At 38.0% G+C, this 16,935-nt stretch overlaps 1 protein-coding gene across 2 annotated transcripts in view; it reads right to left on the bottom strand.

The window, feature by feature from the left end:
* The window catches only part of C6 (complement C6), a 76,989-nt gene that overhangs the window by 38,452 nt on the left and 21,602 nt on the right, over positions 1–16,935 (bottom strand). For both annotated transcript variants that reach the window (XM_027520281.1, XM_027520283.1), the window contains exons 6-8: positions 15,257–15,395; positions 9,819–10,019; positions 3,541–3,781 (exon numbers count right to left, since the gene is read on the bottom strand). In XM_027520281.1, coding sequence (XP_027376082.1) covers positions 3,541–3,781; positions 9,819–10,019; positions 15,257–15,395 — 581 coding nt within the window. The remainder of the gene's footprint in view (positions 1–3,540; positions 3,782–9,818; positions 10,020–15,256; positions 15,396–16,935) is intronic.

Below are 16,935 nucleotides of genomic sequence, written 5' to 3'. Positions count from 1 at the left end.
TTAAATGATTTTTTGAGGTGGGCCATTTTTAAAGTCTTTATTGAATTTGTTAGAATGTTGCTTCCGGGTTTTTTGTTTTGCTTTGGTTTTCTGGCCTTGAGGCATGTAGGATCTTAGCCCCCTGACCAGAGATCAAACTTATATCCTCTGCATTGGCAGGCAGAATCTTAACCACCGGACCGCCGGGCAAGTCCCTAGCTTCTATGACTTATAAATGAAAATTAAATTGCATGTGACCAATTCATTAACTATAGCATAATTAATGAACTATAAACCTCGTTAATTTCAGTTTCTGATGGTTACAGGGGAATCCTTCAAGATTTGAATGATGAATCTCTCTTGTGAGCCGTGGTATTGGTCATGCGGTGTTGAAAATGTCAAGGCTTTATCAGTGAATTTCTGTACCAGCCTTTTCTTCCCCACAAGATGCCCTACAGCTTACGTCTGACCCTATCCACACTGACAAAGGAGTTGCTTCATGCTGAAGCACTTGCAGTCTCAAACCTGAGTTTGATGTGGCACAGGAATGAGTATTGCAGAAATGTCCTCAGCTACTCTGACTGGGCAAAGATCAACAGTGTCAATCAAAAATGTCATACTGATAAACAGTGGGGTGAATAGCTTTTATTTTTCAGTCAGAGCAGAACATGACTTCCCAGCAAAAGAAATTTAAAATTACCATGTTGTAATAACATGATATTTTAATTGTTTACTGTTTTCTCTGTGTCCCTGAAGTTCTTTTTACCTTGCACACTAGAGCAAGGTCAACTTTTTATTCAAGGTTTTAAATTGACCATGGAACATTGCAGAATTGAGGAATACATCAAGAGATGCAAATAAAAAGCAATTTAATTTTGTTTTATTCTTCTTGCACTAGAGAAAGTACTCAGAGGTATTCGAGTCATTTTTTTTTTAAATTAATGACAAGGGATATAACTCTTATTGAATAAAGCAAATAAAATTAAGCCTAAACTCTAGCTCTACATTGTGGCAAACGAAGTAAGGGGAAAAGAACTAAAAAGGGGAAAAGGAAGGAGGCCAAAATATGGATTCATCCACATGAGATGAAGCATATGAGAGTGGGCAAAGACAGACAAGCACACCCACTGGAGAATTCCATTTTAATGAGATTTTCTCTAAGTGTGTTTCATCTTAAACCACAGTTAAAATTAAGTGCCAATATTATTATTGTGACTCAGATAAGTATATATATACACACACACATATATATGCACATATTTCATGACTATAAGATTATATATTACATATAAAATATGAGAATGTATTATATACATATACATAAATATTATATATATGTGTGTAGTGTTTGTATGTGTACATAGGTGTGTATGGTTGTATGTTTCCAGTTTTATATGACACCTCAGACTCTCTTTCTTTCTCTTATTATGTATATCTGTGTGTCTAAAGTCTCTACCTTTATTTAAAGAGAAAGAGATGGAAAGTGAGAGTGTTTCAGGAAGAAAGTACAGCTCATCACTCTTCATTTTAGTTATAGGGCTTCAACTATTAAAATCCTGGATAGTTGATTAAAGATTCACATAGTTCTTTAACTGACCTGAATTCTAAGCCTTTAGCAGCTTTGCTGTAAATACATGATGAGTATAGCTTATTGAATGAGAAATTATTCTCTGGGCTACAGCAGCAGTGACCAGAATAATTTCTTCCCTAGGGTGAGACGAAACCAAGACAAGGGCCAGAGACTTCCCCCAATCATTTTTGCTCAGCTTTAAGGTTGATGCTGTTCTCAATGGCAAAGACATCAAATTCAGTGAGCAAACATTACTCCAGTAGAAAGGATAACTGTAATGAAATGTAAGAGGCAACATGGAAAGCCCATCACAGTGTAAATCTCTGGGATTTCAGTTAACTCTGTCAGGCAAAAAATTTTGAAGACTTTCTTACTGAAAATCCTTTTCAAAGACATATGTCCTATCTCCTCTCTTAAAAAGCAGATCATGATGGACATCTGCTCATTTAAAGTTAGGAAAAACTCAGGGAACCCACATTAAATATAACTATTTGCCATTATGAGATATAAGAATAGAGGGACTGAAATTCTACTGACCCCAGGGATGGCTTGGTGTCTTTTAAAATAAATTCCTGATTTCTTTTGTAGAAGAGTCAAATGATCAAGAATTCTGATTTATTTAGGAGAATTGGACACTTGGGTTCTGGTTATTACATAGTTCCTAATCATGTTTTAAAGATAGAAGCATCACAAGGATGCTGTGTCATTTCACACTGAAGCCTGAAAACAAATTTATAAAAAGGTACTTAAGCTCTAATAGAAATGAATATTAGTGACTGAGTGACTTCACTTTCCCTTTTCATTTTCATGCATTGGAGAAGGAAATGGCAACCCACTCCAGTGTTCTTGACTGGAGAATCCCAGGGATGGGGGAGCCTGGTGGGCTGCAGTCTCTGGGGTCGCACAGAGTCGGACACGACTGAAGCGACTTAGCAGCAGCAACAGCAGCAAGATAATAGTTAAGAAATCAAAAGTTATTTTTTTAAACCAAGATTTATATTATTATTTTATATGTAATCAGAAAATATCACAGATTATATCCCTAGATATAAAATTGCAACTTTTCCTCAAAGAAAAGTGCCTCCCATCTGGTTTCAAGTTTCACCACCAGTAGGGGCATGTCTGGCTCATATTAACTTAGTCCCTTGTCAAGTTATTAATTGCTTTTCATCTTTTGTCCTTGGCTTTTAGTTAAAATCATTAAAAGAAAAAGACTAGGTCCAGTCTTTAGAACTCAGTGCTTTCATTGCCTAGGGGCCCAGGTTCAGTCTCTGTTGGGGAACTGAAATCCCACAAGCCATGTAGCAAAAAAAAAAAAAAAGTGTCAGTGGATTTGTTGTAATTACATTTTTATAAAATTATCTCCTATAAAAATTCTATAAGTAAATTATTTTTTAGAGTTTAGTTCCAAGACAAATTTTGTTTTCCTAGGTGATAGCATGTATCTATCTCTCTTTAGTTTACCACTGCTAGGCAAAATCCCATGGATGGAGGAGCCTGGTGGGCTGCAGTCCATGGGGTCGCTGAGAGTTGGACAAGACTCAGTGACTTCACTTTCACTTTTCACTTTCATGCATTGGAGAAGGAAATGGCAACCCACTCAAGTGTTCTTGCCTGGAGAGTCCCAGGGACGGGGGTGCCTCGTGGGCTGCCGTCTATGGGGTCACACAGAGTCGGACACGACTGAAGTGACTTAGCAGCAGCAGCAGCAGCAGCAGCAGCAGGCAGTTTATGATGTTCTTAAATGTCAGGAAATTCTGGGACAAATCTGATGCCCAAGGAGGTTAAGCCTATTTATTTCTCCTTCTTGTTTTGGCCTGAATTTTCTATTTTTATTTTCTTGAGTATGTACATTTTCGTTGTTCTTCATATAATTTTGGAAATAAAGCATGGTCAAAATAAAGTCAATAAAGAACTGAAAGGATATAGTAAGAGAAAAATGCAATACACAGTATCTTATCAGTTAAAAAGAAGTGTTGAAGAAATCGAACCTGAGTTCTTTAGTTCCTCCTTGCTAAACTGATAAAGGAGGTCGTACACGCCTCCCAGGGAGCCAGAGGTGAAATAGTGAGTCCCGAAGTCATCAAAGATCCGGCTGTATAAAGCAGAGTTGTATTCTAGAGGCAGATGGTTAAGTGCTTTCAAGAAGACATCAGAAAGCTGCAGATCTTTAGTTTTCATTGTGAAGTTTAAGACTTTTATGACTTTATGGATCCTAATAAAACTGGAAGCCTAAATGGAAGAGAAGAAAGAAGTGAAAAAAAAAGATGATTAAAGGTAATGAAAGCTTGAGGTATCAAACATTAAATGTTTATTATCAGCTTCATTGTACCCATAGTATTATAATTGTTAACTGTCCATTGAATGTTCCCACATACAAAATGATAATTTTCATCTTATTTTCCAGTACCTTTTTCATCAGTTCAGTTTCCTTAGATATCCAAAATGCTAAACAGATAAGCTGACCTCAATCATGTAAATTGTGTGATGGAGGGATATGCTGTCTACCAAAAAGAAATCAAGGATCAAAAAGTCAATCTTGCTTTTTTGATGGGCAATCATGGGTGCACCCCTACTGCATTTTTATTTAGAAAGCCTTGCTAATGCAAATAATTGAAAAAATATTGTATACATTTTCAGCTGGAAGTTACACAATGAAATTCAAGTTGTAGCTTTGTCCACCAGCTGGGGAAAGCATGTCAATTCTCTGGGCCTCAGTTATCTGGGAAAACTCACCTGTGCACAGCCTTCATCTGTGACACTTCACACTCCTTTCAACGCCAAGATGCTATGACTCAAAATTACTTAGGTGGTAAAATTAAGCAAAATCGTTTATATCCTCTGTCCTATATCCACAAACAGAACTATTTGTTTGGAGGTTCTTTTTTCTTTAATAATCTCTTGTTATGTCAGGTTAATTTAGGATTATGTGGTTGGTAGCTGCCCCAAATTTCATTCCATTAAATTGTCCTTTCCCACAGACACTGAATTTTATGAGTATATCCACAATACTGTTGTTTTAAAAAATTTTAGATATTGTAACTAATTTCTTAGTTTTAGCAAATTGTAATGTTTAAGTAATAAAAAGAGAGGGGCATATTTTAGCCAAAAATCTGTATTAGTTAAATTGTTAAACCTGTTATTATTATGGCTGCAAATTATTAAACAGCTATCTTCCCATGTGCTATAATTATGACACAAAATGACTATTAACACAGAAGGGAAAAAAAAAAAAAACAAAAACCCACAAAGCCTGAGGAAGAGGCAACATTTATTCCCCTCCCTCTGTTTTCCTCTTGCTATTCCTCCCTCCTCCCCTCCCTTTCTCCTTGCTCCCTTCTTCCCTTCAGTACATGTTTCTCTCAGCTATCTCAGAGGCAGTGGACACAAATGGGAGCAAGGCAGAAACAATTCATGCCGTTGTGGAGCTTACATTTTAAGTGTCCATTAACTGTAAGTTTAATACTTGAGTTTTGTCATGGAGGTGTGGCTTTGGAAAGGTAGAGGGACATGGTGCTCTTAGGAAGAAGCACTCTTACTCCCTGAATATCTGAAATGCCTGTTTGGTTATGCGCATTGAAATAGGCTGTTCAAAATTTTCAGGTCACTTTAAAAACGAAATTGTGGGACATACAAGGTAACTCGGCTTAGCACAAACATCTCCCTGGTGCTCCATTTGTCAGTTTCTGATGGCTAGAACTGGCTATTTTGGACTAAAAAATTACATGACAGCAAGTTATTAACTATGTATGGTCTATTTCAACATTTTGTGAGATCTTGCATTATTTTAACCACCCTTTTGTTGGTTCAGTTTTGTAAAGCAATTCAAAAACGCACTGAATCCTACTGAGATAACTGGTTTTTTGACTTTGAAACAGACTATCTGACCAACCAATGTTTAGTCAGATCTGTGCTTGACAAAGCATTGAGCACCGCTGAAGGGCTTGAAATGATTTTCAAGCTTGTGGGACCTTGTTTTCAGTATTTGAAGATTAAGAGAGGTTGCAGAAGCATTTTCTATTTAACCCGAGATATCCTGATTCCGTTCATATCTAATCAAAGATGTTGGGTTGAACCATACAAAGTTGCCAATCTTGTAAGTCAAAAATGGTTGAATATCAGCAATTTCATATGTTTGAACCTGATACTGTGAATAGTCTGAAATGTTTCCACTTTGAGGCAGATATTAGAGGATCAAATAAAAACTGTTTACCTACAAATAAGAGTTTTGTAAGTATTCTCTAGCATGTTTGAGACATTTAAAAACCAATTCTGAGAAGCAAATCTTAATATTGAAAGTGAAAGTGAAGTCACTCAGCCTTGTCTGACTCTTTGCAACCCTATGGACTGTAGGCTACCAGGCTTCTCCATCCATGGGATTTTCCAGGCAAGAGTACTGGAGTGGGTTGCCTTTTCCTTCTCCAGGTTGTCTTCCCGACCCAGGGATCGAATCCAGGTCTCCTGCACTGCGGGCAGACTCTTTACCCTCTGAGCCACCAGGGAAGCTGGTATATATATATGTCTGTGTAGATACACACACACACACACACACACACACACACACACACACGTGTGTGTGGCTCATTCAATAAAAGAAACCAGCCTGCAATGCAGGAGACCCGACTTCAATCCCTGCGTTGGGAAGATTCCTTGGCGAAAGGAATGGATATCCACTTCAGTATTCTTGCCTGGCAAATTCCATGAACAGAGGAGCCTGGTGGGCTACAGTCCATGGGATCACAAAGATTTGGACACGACTGAGTGACTACAACACACACGGACACACATATATATTTCAGCACCTCCATTTCTCTCCTCATCTTTGATTATATTTTTGGGCAGTCATTTCCAATCCTGGATATGCAACCTGGAGGACTTTCAGTAAACTAAAAGAAGGATGTGAGGGGCATCATATAATCCATGATATAACCCATAATCCATTCAGAAGTGAACTAACCGGGGCTCCCCTGGTGGCTCAGTGGTAAAGAATCTGCATGCCAATGCAGGAGAAATGGGTTTGATTCCTGATCTGGGAAGATCCCACATGCCGTGGAGCAACTAAGCCCGTATGCCCAAGTCCATGCTTCTCAACAAGAGAAGCCCCTGTAGTGAGAAGCCTGCACACCGTGACTAGAGAGTAGCCCCCACTTTCTATATTAGAGGAAAGCCTGTGTCACAACGAAGACCCAGCACAGTCAAAAATAAATAAATAAAAAATTTTTAAAGTAGGCTAACAATCTGTGTTATAAAAGAAATCTGTTTTGTTCTTTTTTTACATGCTCATATCACTAGAGCTATACTCTTTTCAGAGTTTGATGAAAATAAGCAAGAAGCTTGAAATAGAGTGTGGTAGATGTGAATAGTGGGCAAAAATTAGAAAATTGATTTCATTTCCCAATTCTGGCATTTACTCATTTTACGATCACGAGTCACTTAGCTTCTTGTATTTGAGTATAGTGCCTGATGCAGGGTAGGTCTGTGATGGATGTCAGTTGAATTAAAAATAAATATATGGACTTCAATCTACTTATCTGCAAAATGATGTTAAAAATATCTACCATTACATGTTAAATAGTAAAGAAGGCTGAGTGCCAAAGAATTGATATTTTTGAACTGTGGTATTGGAAAAGACTCTTGAGAGTCCCTTGGACAGCAAGGAGATCAAACCAGTCAATCCTAAAAGAAATCAACCTCGAATATTCACTGGAAGGATCGATGCTGAAACTCCAGTACTTTGGCCACCTAATGCCAACCCATTGGAAAAGACTCTGATGCTGGAAAAGATTGAAGGCGGGAGGAGAAGGGGACAATAGAGGATGAGATGGTCAGATGGCATCACCAACTCAGTGAACATGACTTTCAGCAAGCTCCAGTAGATGGTGATGGACAGGGAAGCCTGGCGTGCTGCAGTCCATGGGGTCGCAAGAGTTGGACATGACTGAGTGAACAACAACATTACCTCTTAGGGTTCTTTTGAAGACAAATGAAATGCTTGGAAAAATTATCTGTAAAGTATTATATGCTATGCTAAGTCACTTCAGTCGTGTCCGACTCTGTGAGACCCCATAGACAGCAGCCCACCAGGCTCCTCCGTCCCTGGGATTCTCCAGACAAGAACACTGGAGTGGGCTGCCATTTCCTTCTCCAATGCATGAAAGTGAAAAGTGAAAGTGAAGTCGCTCAGTCGTGTCCGACTCTTAGCGACCCCATGGACTGCAGCCCACCAGGCTCCTCCGTCCATGGGATTTTCCAAGCAAGAGTACTGGAGTGCGGTGCCATTGCCTTCTCCGAAAGTATTATAAGTACTCATATCTACATAAGTATATGAATGAATTAATAAAAAATATGAGGGGCACTATGGTAGAAACATAAAGAGCAATAAAGTGGTGCCCTCCAGTGCTGGTCTCTTTGGTTCTGACAGTGGTACTTTGGTCTATTCTTTTCACATCTCCCATCAAGTTCTAGGATTCAGGACTCAATCTTCCCATATGTCTCTTTGGAAAGAATAAATCCTACTTAGAGTGGTGGTTGTAATGAGAAATAGATACTATTTTAAAAGACACTTGTAAATGTCTAAAAATGCCTAATAGAAATCTAACCCCTAAATCACTTAAGAGTTGGAATACATATCTAGATTTTACAAGCAAACAAAGGAAAAAGGAAGATATGAGGAAAGATTAACCAATGAAGATGCAGTTTTATGTATTGAAAAGTTCCATTAATTCCTGGCAAGATTAGTAGATAAAGTCCAATGCTTAGAGTATTAAAAATTGCAAATTTCCAGAGAGAGAACAAAAGAAAGAAGATCAGCTTACATGTAATTTTTCCTATGTAACAATAGAAATTAGAAGATAGTAGAATAACATCCACCAGCTATCAAGAAAAGAAGACTGTGTTCCAAGATTTCTTTATCCAGTCAAGATATTTTGCATCTTTATTGTTCAATTAAAAGGTAGACATTTGTATATATATAAGGATTTAGGGAATATACTTTGCATGTATCCTACCTAAAGAAAACACTGAAAATATGGCAATTGCATGAGAACAGGATCTCAAGAAAGGGAAGATCAAAGAAGAAGTGGTGATGAGCATGTATATGGGAGGTCAGTTCAGTTCAGTCTCTCAGTCCTGTCCAACTCTTTGCGACCCCATGAATTGCAGCACGCCAGGCCTCCCTGTCCATCACCAACTCCCGGAGTTCACTCAGACTCACGTCCATCGAGTCGGTGATGCCATCCAGCCATCTCATCCTCTGTCGTCCCCTTCTCCTCCTGCCCCCAATCCCTCCCAGCATCAGAGTCTTTTCCAATAAGTCAACTCTTCGCATGAGGTGGCCAAAGTGCTAGACCTATATAAAATATATACTCATACACATATACATAGTAATACACAAGTACAAAATACATATTCTGGACTGGAATTTATCAGTATTATGTGAGGAATTGTTAATAGGGAAGATGGGATCCAGAATAAATTACTAATGAACATATATAATATAAAAAAGAATACGAAACAATCCCTAGGAATAACTTGGAATACAAAGGTTTTGAACTATCTCAATAAAACTGGAGGCTTTGGAGGCTTGTGGTGGTAGTGGTGGGGAAAGAAAGAAGCAAGTATGTTTGGAGATTGTGGGAATGGAATGCGGGGAGTAGAAAAATGATTAATCCTTTGGTGGAGGCTATATATCACTTTATGGAATAAAAGAAAAACATTGGTTTAATTATGTGCATTAACCAGAGAAGGGTAAGTACCAGCAGAATTTAAAAGTTTAGTAGAACTTCCAAAATGACCAAAAAAAGTAAGAAGAAATGTGACAAAGAAAAGTAAAGAAACAAGAAACTAGCAACAAAGTTAAATGAGTGAAATATATTAAAGAGGGAAGGAGCATGATTAAATATTTCAGGAAAGATACTAAATAGAAGTTGGCTGAATTTCTCCAGCAAAGACCCTAGACTGTCAGATTATGTTAAAAAAAAAAAGCAAAATTCTGTTACATGTGTTTTATAAGAAAAGCATTTAAAATAATAAGACAAAAGTTAAAATAGCAAGAACACAACCACAAACACAGCCAAATGCTTGCAAAAAAGGCATTATTATCTCTATAACTTTTGAAGTGGGCTATAACAACAAAAAAGTAAGTCTACTTAAATCTATGTTGGAAATCCTACTATTTGATATTAAAATGATCTCCTTCTCCTTGCACGATTGCTGGAATTGGTGTTATTTTTCAGGAGAAATTAAGAAGATCAAGAACCACTTTTATTACCTTTTTTTGGGAGGCTTGAATGGCTTGTTTGAAGGCAGAAGAATGGGAGCTGCTTTGACTTCTCTTTGAGGAATAGAAAATGGGTACACGAAAAGAGCTCGTTGCTAGGCCAGAACCTAAGGCTTCTTGATCTTTATTATCTTCAAGAGGAATTAAATCGTCGTAGAAATCTGCTTCCAAATCATCTTCTTTAGTTTGCACCTGGAGGAAAATCCACAAGAAATAAAACATAATTCAGGAAATTAGAGCTATTTGTGAACACCTAATGCAATGATCATTCATTCATTCATGCATTGAGTAAACAGTTATTGTGGACCCGTTTTCCTAGAGAACAAGGAATAGTATTAGTCTGTGTCTTCAGGAAGTTAATAGTTTAGTGAGGGAGAGAGACAAGCAGACACTCAATGAGAGTAGCATTATGTTGCCAAGGGGATTGCCACAAATAACTATAAAATTCAGAAAGGCAATACTAGGGAAGTTACCACCAAGGAAGTGACCCCAAACTGAGATTTAGTGAGGTGACAAGAACACAGACCTATGTTTAGTCTGCCTGTGAATTTGATGCTCTTTGCAAGCTAATGGAAGGTATGTTTCAGAAAATTGAGACCTAGAAAAGTGGAGGGCAGATCTTGTCCTACTCTGCTCTGGCTCCATCCTGAACCCCTCAGCCTTATTCATATACTGGGCATTAGCACTTCACTGGCCAAGTCTGCAAGACAGAGAACAAATCACCAATAATCCATTGGTTCTGTCTGGTAGGTGGTGATCGGTTTTCATCTGACTGGGTCTGAGAAGAAGAGAAACAGCAGCCAGTGAAACTTGAATTATGAGTACTTGATGAATTTTCCAAGCACAAGGTAAACCCTTGCTATGGTTATGCTAGTAAGAAGAGAACATTGGACAAATTTTTAAAAGTTGCAAAGTTGATTGATTGAAGAGTACCTCTTTATGTTAAAAATGCTTGTTTTGTTGGTAATGAAAAAAACTCTTGTTTTAAATTATTTGATATTAAAATGCACAGTGAGGCAAACCACATGTCATGGTTAAATAGCTTGCACAATTAGTCAAGGGAAGAAATAACCCAGCTGCAAGAGTCTTGCTCAACAGTAAAATACGGTCAAAAGTTCAGGGTTCCTTTGAGACATTGCAGTGCATGCTAGTTAGCTTTTAAAATGTCCACAATGAAGCGCATCCATTAACAACAAAGCAATACAACCATAATTAAATGTAGTTGCTGACATTTCTTTAATATTTGTTTAAAAACCTCGGCTACAAATATTTAGTTTTATAAATTAACCCTCATGTAAGAAAAGATGTGTCGACCTAAAGAAAAAATATATTTGCATGTAAAGTAAGGACATTGGGTATCCTGGGAAGAAGCTCAGAGAAAATCTGACCATGTATGTTAGCTTGGTGAGAAGGCAAGTTTATCGCTGAGCAATGCTGAAAAATTGAACTGGGAAACGGGCCAGGCCTCGTATATTCTGATAAAGCATTTGAATTGACTTCTAAAGGCAAGATTTTGCATCTAATAAGTTCTTTAACAATATTAATTGAAGGATTGAAAAATTGGGGATGCCGCAGATTGTTTTGCAAAGATCATGTTAACTATAGCTAAAGTAGAGGCAAGGAGAGCAGTTTAAAAAACTGTTGCAAAAAAGTCAGTTGAAACAGAATGGCTAGGTCCAAGGCAGCATTGGTTGGATAGAGACAGAGTGGTGGATTTGAAAGATATTTAGGAGGTAAATCAACAGAAGTTGTTGACCAAGTAGAGGTGAATGTGTGTGTGTTCATGTGCGTGGGGGCGGGGGGGGGGGGCAGGGGTGGGGAGAGAGAGAGAGAAATAATGAATGGGAATGCTGTTCCATGAACAGGAATATGGAAAGCCAAGACAATTTCAAAAGGAGGAAGAGTTCTTTTCATAATGTGTAAAGAACAGCTGGCGAGCTCTGATTAGCTTCATCTTCCTAGCTTTTCCCAGAAAGAGATGTTAAGCAAGCTCTGGGAAAAAGGTTTTAATCCCCATTTTACATCTTATTTCTAGCCCATCCTGACTATCTGTGGATCTTGTGGGCTGATGACTCCTAGAGCTTGAAATGTGTCGACATTTTCACTTTTGTGTCTGAAGAAAGGAGCTGGGTTTGTAGGGAGGGGTAGAAAACAGTTGAGAGAGGCTGGGGGAACGGACAGGATGGGCGACACTTGGTTGCTTGTGATGTGAGGATTAGAGACAGAGCCTAAAGTTCTGAATTTCACAAGGGATTTAGAGAGGCTTTGGGGCACTGCAGACCTTTGAAGTCTTTCAGGCTTTAGGATGCAGCAAGAAATGTTATCTAGGTAGGTCAGTGTATTGGTAAGAATCAAAAAGACTAGTGATAACTGTGCTCTGTACTTCGCTGGTGACAGCAAGTACTTAGTGTCTAGCCAGTAGCAAGCAGCAACTCCTAAGAAAAGAGATGAGGTGTCCTGAGATAGTGATACAACTCTGGGGACTGGTGCAGGGGTAGTACTGTGACAGAGCTCTGCATTTAGCACTTGGGAGATCCCTGAGGGGCAGGATTCTTCCTACCGTCTTCCATTCTGACTTCCTGTCCAACTGCCTTCCATTCAGCAGCCTTCTCTAGTCTTTGTGTACCGGCCAGCTCATGATTTCTATTGTCTCAATATGCTCTGATACTGTAGAAGAATGGAAGTCAGATGCCTGCTGAATTTCTCTTCCTCTGTTGTTTTCAGTGAGGAATAGCTTAGATTTGCACAGATGCCTGTTAACGGCATGAACAAAGTAATACAGGGGTCAGTGGAAAGTAAGCTACTGTAAGGAAAGTAAGTGACCTCGGCTCTGGTTATTTCCATATCTTTGAAGAAATATCACCATGACCTTCCTCAACAGTTGAATATTATCTAAAACTCAATGACATATAGATAGAGACTAACTCAGGCAGCTTCTTAAGGCTGAATGAATTTCAGAACTACATGGATAACGAGAAGAATCTACTTCCTTCTGAATGAGGAATTTCAGGCTGTATTTCCTGCTGAAACTTGGCATGCAGGCTTGGGTTACTAAGTTACACGGGTAGATCCAGTATTCTGCTGGTAAACGTTTAAAAATCAATTGTCTGAGAGGGGGAAAAAAAAAAAACAAACCTGTGATTTAATACTACAGCATTGACCTTTCTCTTGCTGTATATATTCTACTATGCTGATTTCAAGCTAACTACCTATGTGATACTCCTGAATTCAAACTTGGAAAAAGATACACAGTAGCAAATTATTATTTTTAGGGGGGTGGTGGGGAAACTAATGGTTTATAACAATTAGCAAGGACTGCCAATTGGCATTGATGGTTAAGTGTTGTGTCCTGCAAATTATTACGTAGTACTTTTATGATACAATCAACTTCAAGAGCATAGATTCATGGTCACATGTGCCAAAATAATTGAGAAATGATATATTTTGAGTAATTATCATATGTTTTTAATATCTTTATTTAAATTTAATATCTTTAATCTTAATATAAGATCATATATTTAATATCTAATAATGGTCATGTTTAATAATCAGCTTACAAAAGTCCTGAAAATTTAACAGTTGGCTTTTGTAAGCTGGAAAAACTGGCTCTAGCACATCATTGGGAGAAGGAAATGGCAACCCACTCCAGTATTCTTGCCTGGAGAATCCCAGGGATGGGGGAGCCTGGTGGGTTGCCATCTATGGGGTCGCACAGAGTCGGACACGACTGAAGCGACTTAGCAGCAGCAGCAGCACATCATTGGTGAACTTCACAGGTGATACCTTTTAAATGAGAGTTTATGACAGGTACTCAGACCTGGCACTTGTTGCAGAGTCATTAATATCTTTCTTGATACTTTACTATCAAGGTCTTATCTGGCACAAATTCTAATTCCACTGTGCCATTTACTTGCTGCATTACTCTGAGAAAGTTTCTAACTTCAGTGATCTTAAACCTCCTATTATTAATAAGAGGAACATAAAGTTCATTTCTCTTTCTGGGAAGGTTGTTATGGCACCTGAGTAAAACTCATAGTATTATTTAAGAGTAAAGTGTTAACTCTGTCCATATTTGTTATCATGTGTTGAGCCAAGAGTTTTTACTTGTAAAACTGTATAAAAGAGATGCTTGCTGAGAGTATAGGCAGTATTTTTTTGGGGGGGTTATTTATTTTGAAAGTAAGCTAATGGATTGGTTGTTTAGGAGCCAGAAACCTTCCTTCAACATAACAATCATGTATATAAACGTTTGGGTTTTAGCTCCATCTAGAGAGCCTACGTCTTAAGAATAGAATACATCTTCCATCATTGACAGAATTTTTGATGCTATCTTTTCTTTGGAAGTATGTCTCTTCTGAGTTCTTTTTCAGCATTCCAGCAAGGCCTTTTCTACCTCCCTTGGTGGTAGTGAATCCTCTGGGGTTAGCATCTTCTGGATCTGTGGCGAGAGAGCGAGTATTTTCTTTACCTGGTCAGGGTCACCTGTTACTCTTGTCACATTTACTTCCAGGCAGAGGTGGGACTTCTCAAGGTAAGTCTCCCCAAAGGAGTTTGAACTTGGCAGTTGGATTCCAAGGATATTTCTCCACATCCATTAATATGTATTAGATGGTTTTTAAGTTTAGTTTGTCAAATTGGAAAATGACTATATTTATATGAATATAATCTTTTTTTTAAAGGATCGAATGACTTGCTGAATGCATATTATCTGAAAAGTGGTCTCAGAAATCATTAGATTTTCTGAAATTCTCTCTAGCGTGTCAAATTTGTATGCATGGATACAACAATTAAAGTCGTGTCTTTCCTGTTTGCCTTATCATAAATGAGAAGAAACAAACTGTTTACTTTAGTTCAGCAAGTATGGAGTACTTATCATGTGTAAGGCACTGGGCTAGATTCTAAGAATATATAATACACGGCCCCTTATCACTCAGAAGAATGAAAAGAAAACCAAACCAACTAGTAAAATGGGATGGAAGGTAAATAGAATTACCCCCATTATGCTTAAATTCATCTGGATTTTTTAGATGTGTTTTATGTCTAAATTTTGTGGTTATCTGAGAGAACTATGGTAGAGGATTCTGAATATACCAAGTCATTTATCTGAGTGGGGACCTATTATAGCTATTTGTTCATGGGAGAAAGCATGGATTCCAGAATTTGGAAAAGTTGTGCTTAAATCTTGAACCCAATTTCTTGATAGATGTATAACTTTGGGCAAATTAGTTTCCTTGTTTTCCATCTGTGAATTAAGGATGAAAACACTGACATTACTGAGCTGTGGAAGGAATAAATGTCAGCACATGATAGCGATGAAGAATGCTCATTACCTTTTTATTCTGTCCCTTCCTTCATGACTCTTTTTTCACTGAAATTTAGCTTATAATCACCATTGGCACTTGGAATGCCCTCAAGATAGGCTGGCGTACCTCGAAGTTGACATTTTCTAGATTGGCCGGAACACGGTATGGATTACTTGCTCTACTGCTTTTGACAGTTCTACACACTCCTCCAGTGAAAGAGTTATCAAGGACTTCTCCTCTGGGCTCTCCTGCCAGGAAATGAAACCTAGAAACAGAGTAATTTTTAAGAATTCAATAGATGTAAAGCAGTCTTTAAAATTTATTCTAGTTATATGAAAGAAATTCTTCTCTTAGGCATTTTTTGACTCCTGACAAATGGCTTGAAGGAAAGCCCATGTTTTCCAGTTTATGGTGAGGTATCCAAAAAGATCTGGAAGTCAAAACTCAACCCCTCTCGCTCTGTTAGGTTCTCTATATTCCACTTATTTAATTGTTCCAAGCTTTCACTATGAAATAAAATTTAGGTTTATAATTATTTCATGACTTACAAAACCAACACAAACTTTGGAAGCAGATTATGAAATAAATTACTACATAATTTATGCCATTCTGGATCCACTCTCTTTACTATCATATAGTAAAAGAATTCTTATAAAGAGCTAATAATGAAATAGTAATATTTTAATAGAATTGTAATCTATTATTATTGTTTTTACTAATAAGTATAATGATATTTAAAATCTGTTTAACAAATGCTTACATAATGTTTACTGTGTCTAGTACTGTTTGATCTGTATTTGATATTAATATTATATTTAATTAATATTTATGACAACCATGTGATATAGGTACAATTATTATACACATTTACAAATGAGGAAATTGAAGCACAGAGAGATTAATTAGCTTAGTATAAATCAAGTATTTAAGAAACTGTTTTGTGGCAGATAAGAACTTCTCCAGAATGCTACTTGTTTTCCAAGTTCTTATAGATATTAATATCTGTTAAATTAATTCTTTTAAAAAAAGTTTTTTGTCAAAAATTTAGTATTGCTGAATCACATATTATGAGATAATGCGTGCATGCTCAGTTGCTTCAGTCATGTCTGACTCTTTGTGACCCACCATAAAGACCCACCACCTGGTGTGACTGTAGCCCACCAGGCTCCTCTTCGCATGGAATTCTCCAGGCAAGAATACTGGAGTGGGTTACCATGCCCTCCTCCAAGGGATCCCTCAACCCAGGGATTGAACCCACATCTCCTGCGTCCCCTGCCTTGCAGGTGGATTCTTTACCACTGAGCCACCAGGGAAACCAATGATGAGATAATAGAAAATACCCATGATGGCGTCTGCTGCCCATTTCTTGGACAGAGCTCCCAAAACCCGTGTAATTTACGTAGTAAGAGCTCTAAGAGCATCTTTTTTTCTAATATTTGGTCTTTGACCCCAGTTTTTGACACAAGGCTTCTAACCCCTTGAAATTTCTTGAGTGATAAAAGTGTCTTTTGTTCCAATGAGGTGATTCTTTGTGGGCTCCTAGATGGGTACTGGTCACAAGAAAGATCATGCCATGAATCAAAGCTTAGAATTTTCAGCCCTACCTTCCATTCTCCAGAAAGGGGAAAGGGGCTGAAAATAGAGGTATTGATGGATTATGCCTATGTAGTGAAGACTCCATAAACATCCCAAAAGTATGGGGTTCAGAGACCTTCCAGGTCGGTGAGCACATGGAGGTGCAGGTGAGTGGTACCCAAGCAAGGCATGGAAGCTCATGCCCCTTCCACATCCTTGCCATACCTCTC

Source organism: Bos indicus x Bos taurus, chromosome 20, assembly GCF_003369695.1.
Source record: "Bos indicus x Bos taurus breed Angus x Brahman F1 hybrid chromosome 20, Bos_hybrid_MaternalHap_v2.0, whole genome shotgun sequence".
In the NCBI taxonomy this organism is placed as follows: Eukaryota; Metazoa; Chordata; class Mammalia; order Artiodactyla; family Bovidae; genus Bos; species Bos indicus x Bos taurus.
This window is presented reverse-complemented; position numbering and strand designations above follow the sequence as displayed.